General features: G+C 46.7%; 1 protein-coding gene across 1 annotated transcript in view; it reads left to right on the top strand.

The window, feature by feature from the left end:
• Positions 1–3203, top strand: part of DGKQ (diacylglycerol kinase theta) — a 139659-nt gene that overhangs the window by 112235 nt on the left and 24221 nt on the right. Inside the window, exon 16 of the mRNA XM_019518213.1 lies at positions 234–385. Coding sequence (XP_019373758.1) covers positions 234–385 — 152 coding nt within the window. The remainder of the gene's footprint in view (positions 1–233; positions 386–3203) is intronic.

Genomic DNA, 3203 nt, shown 5'->3' on the forward strand with positions numbered 1-3203 from the left:
GGGGGGGGGGGAAGGAGGACAGTTTGAGGCAGAGAATTACAAATCTAATTATTTTGTCTTCCATTTTTACCACCTGATCAAACAACAAAGGTAAAAAAGAGTTAGGAAAATTTCACTTTTCTGAACTGTGAAATGAAATAACTGCTCAAACTCCATTGTAACCTGTTCTGTATGGGTTTTTTATCAAGTGATGCTTCAGTTGGCACTTTAACCTTTTTCTAACACTCTTTCAGCCTGCCAAACTACCACAGAATAGCTGTCCGCTACTTGTATTTGTGAATCCAAAAAGTGGAGGTCTGAAAGGCCGTGATCTTCTACACAGTTTCAGGAAGCTTCTGAATCCTCATCAGATCTTTGAACTTACCAATGGAGGTCCGCTGCCTGGGTAAATCACATTTTTTGCGCTTGTTTTGCTTTTTTGTTTAGCTCAAGGCTATTCAGCTAAAAGCCCACAGGCTGCATCTGGCCCATAAGCAGGGGCTACCAAGATCTCAGCAGAATTGCACTGCATGGCAACTCCTTTAATCTTGCAGTTTCCCACATGGGCTCACACCTCACTGCTGATTGATGGAGGGGCCCCACCACTCACTGCTTACTCCTGATTGGCGGGGAGGTGAAAACCGCGGTTTTAAATATGGCATGGTTTTTGCTCCTGCCACTAATTGGCCGAGGGGTTCCAGGGGCCCTGCTGCTTATTGCTGACCAGTCAGGAGACAAAGATCACGCCGTATTTGAAACCATAGTTTTCACTTTCCTACTGATTAGGAGCAAGCAGTGAGTGGTGGGGCCCCTCTGCCAATCAGCAGCAGGGGAAACTGCCAAATTAAAGGAGCCTCTGTGCAGCACATTTCTGCTGTGATTTCGGTAGGTCCCTACCCATAGGGAGTTGATGTGCGACTTGTGGGCTTCTGTTGCTGTTTTTGCCTTCCTCTGTAGTGAGTGGCTTGTGGGCTTCATGGTTCCTGTTGCTGTGGGAGCCAGGGGGCAGGACAGCACAGTGAGTGGGGATCTGTTCATCCAGCTTTTGAGCATGTGTCAGCTCCACATCACACTATCTGTGCAGTTCATGTGATGTACAGCCCAAAACAATAAAACCAAAATATAATTTATTGTTGCTTGCTGGATCTCCAGCTCCCATGCATGCAATAGCTAAACTTTTTTCCTGCAACTTGCTTTTGTGTTGCATGACTGAAAATTTATGATTCTATGAAGTGTAGGGGTGGAAGGGACCTTGAGAGCGCATATAATCCAACCCCCTACCTGAGGCAGGATCATCCCTATCCAAACCATTTCTGGCAGATCCATTGTCTAACCTTTTAACAGTACGGTAAACTACAGTAAACACCGACAGAACCACAATACACAACATTATAATCTGTCATAGGTAAAGCAGAAGCACCATAGCAGTGAACACCCTGCTGCTGCAAAGGATGTGCTTGACAGATCTTAAGAAGAGGGTGACGCCCCTCACTACCAGCGTTCCCTCTAAGCTGCGCTGTGTGTGTGGTTGCACAGGCGCGCTTGGGAGCATGGCATGAGTGCACCTGTGTGGCTGTGCACACCATGCAGCTTAGAGGGAACGCTGCTCACTACAGAGGAAGGCAAAACCCCCCACTGCCCATACCAAGATGACTATGGGGTAAAATCCCTTCTTGGCCCCAAATATGGCAGTTGGTCTGACCCCTAGCTGAGGGGCAAGACCCTCTAGCCAGAAACCAGCAGAATTAAGTCCCAGCAGGATTATTGGCACCCCTCAGTCAAAATTCTTTCAGCCAGCACCCAGTGCTTCTGGGAAGTCTTAAAAAAAAACCCTGACTACATGTAGAAGCAGGAGGGGGGAAAGTTCCCTCCTTGCTACGTGGCAACCAGAAGCATGAGAAATACCTATAACAAAATTTAGGCATAGATGTTCTTAAATAATCCCTGACCAATGCCTGTCTGCCCTCTTTTTGAACACCTCCAGTGATGGTGAGTCCACAAGTTCCCTAGGCAGTCTGGTTTACTGCCTCACTGGTTTAACAGTGAAGAAATTTGCTGTGATATCTAATCTAAACCAACTCCGAGCCATTGTTTTGTGTCCTACTTTCTGCAGCAAGAGAGAAAAGGTGTTTTCTCTTGTCTTTATGGCTCCCCCCCAGTTATTTTAAGCACCTTTTTCTGTAAGATGAACATACCCATTTCCTTTCAATTCTCCTCATAAGACTTGCCTTCACAGCCTTTATCATTTTTGTTGTGGGCATCAAGACCCTTTCTGTCTTCTCCAGAGTATTTTTGCGTGGTTGTCCCTTTTTCACTGGGGGCATCCTGGAAGCTCCTGGTGTGGCCATATTGTTTTCTTACTATTGGTAAAGTCTTTGAAAAGATTATTAAGGCTCACATATGTGAGAGCCAAGCAGGAAAAATTATGCTGAGGGGAAACCAGCATGGGTCCGTAGCAGGTAGATATGCCAGACTAATCTAGTCTCTTTTTATGACCAGGTTACAAGGCACCTGGACACGGGAGTAGGGGTAGATGTCATTTACTTAGACTTCAAGAAGGCCTTTGGTACGGTATCCTACCCCATACTGGTGAACAAATTAAGAGGCTGTGACTTGGATGATTACACAGTCCGGTGGGTGGCAAATTGGCTAGAGAGTCATACCCAGAGAGTGGTGGTGGATGGGTCAGTATTGACCTGGAAGGACATGGGCACTGGGGTCCTGCAGGGCTTGGTCCTTGGACCAATACTCTTCAATGTCTTCGTCAGTGACTTGGATGAGGGAGTGAAGTGTACTCTGTCCAAGTTTGCAGATGATACAAAACTGTGGGGAGAAGTGGACACACTGGAGGGCAGAGAACAACTGCAGGCAGACCTCGACAGGTTGGACAAATGGGCAGAAAACAATAGAATGCAATTTAATGAGGAGAAATGCAAAGTGCTGCACCTAGGGAGGAAAAACATCCAACATACCTACTGCCTAGGAAATGACCTGCTCAGCAGCATGGAAGTGGAAAAGGATCTAGGAGTCCTAGTGGACTCCAAGATGACCATAGGTTGTCAGTGTGACAAAGTTATCAGCAAAACTAAAACCACTTTATCGTGCATCAGCAGATGCATGACAAACAGAACCAGGGAGGTGATACTTCCCCTCTATCGGGCGCTGGTCAGACCGCAGTTGGAGTACTGCATCCAGTTTTGGGTGCCACACTTCAAGAGGGATGT

The sequence above is a fragment of the Gavialis gangeticus genome, unplaced genomic scaffold, assembly GCF_001723915.1.
Source record: "Gavialis gangeticus isolate Ggan-Ray unplaced genomic scaffold, GavGan_comp1, whole genome shotgun sequence".
Taxonomy (NCBI): Eukaryota; Metazoa; Chordata; order Crocodylia; family Gavialidae; genus Gavialis; species Gavialis gangeticus.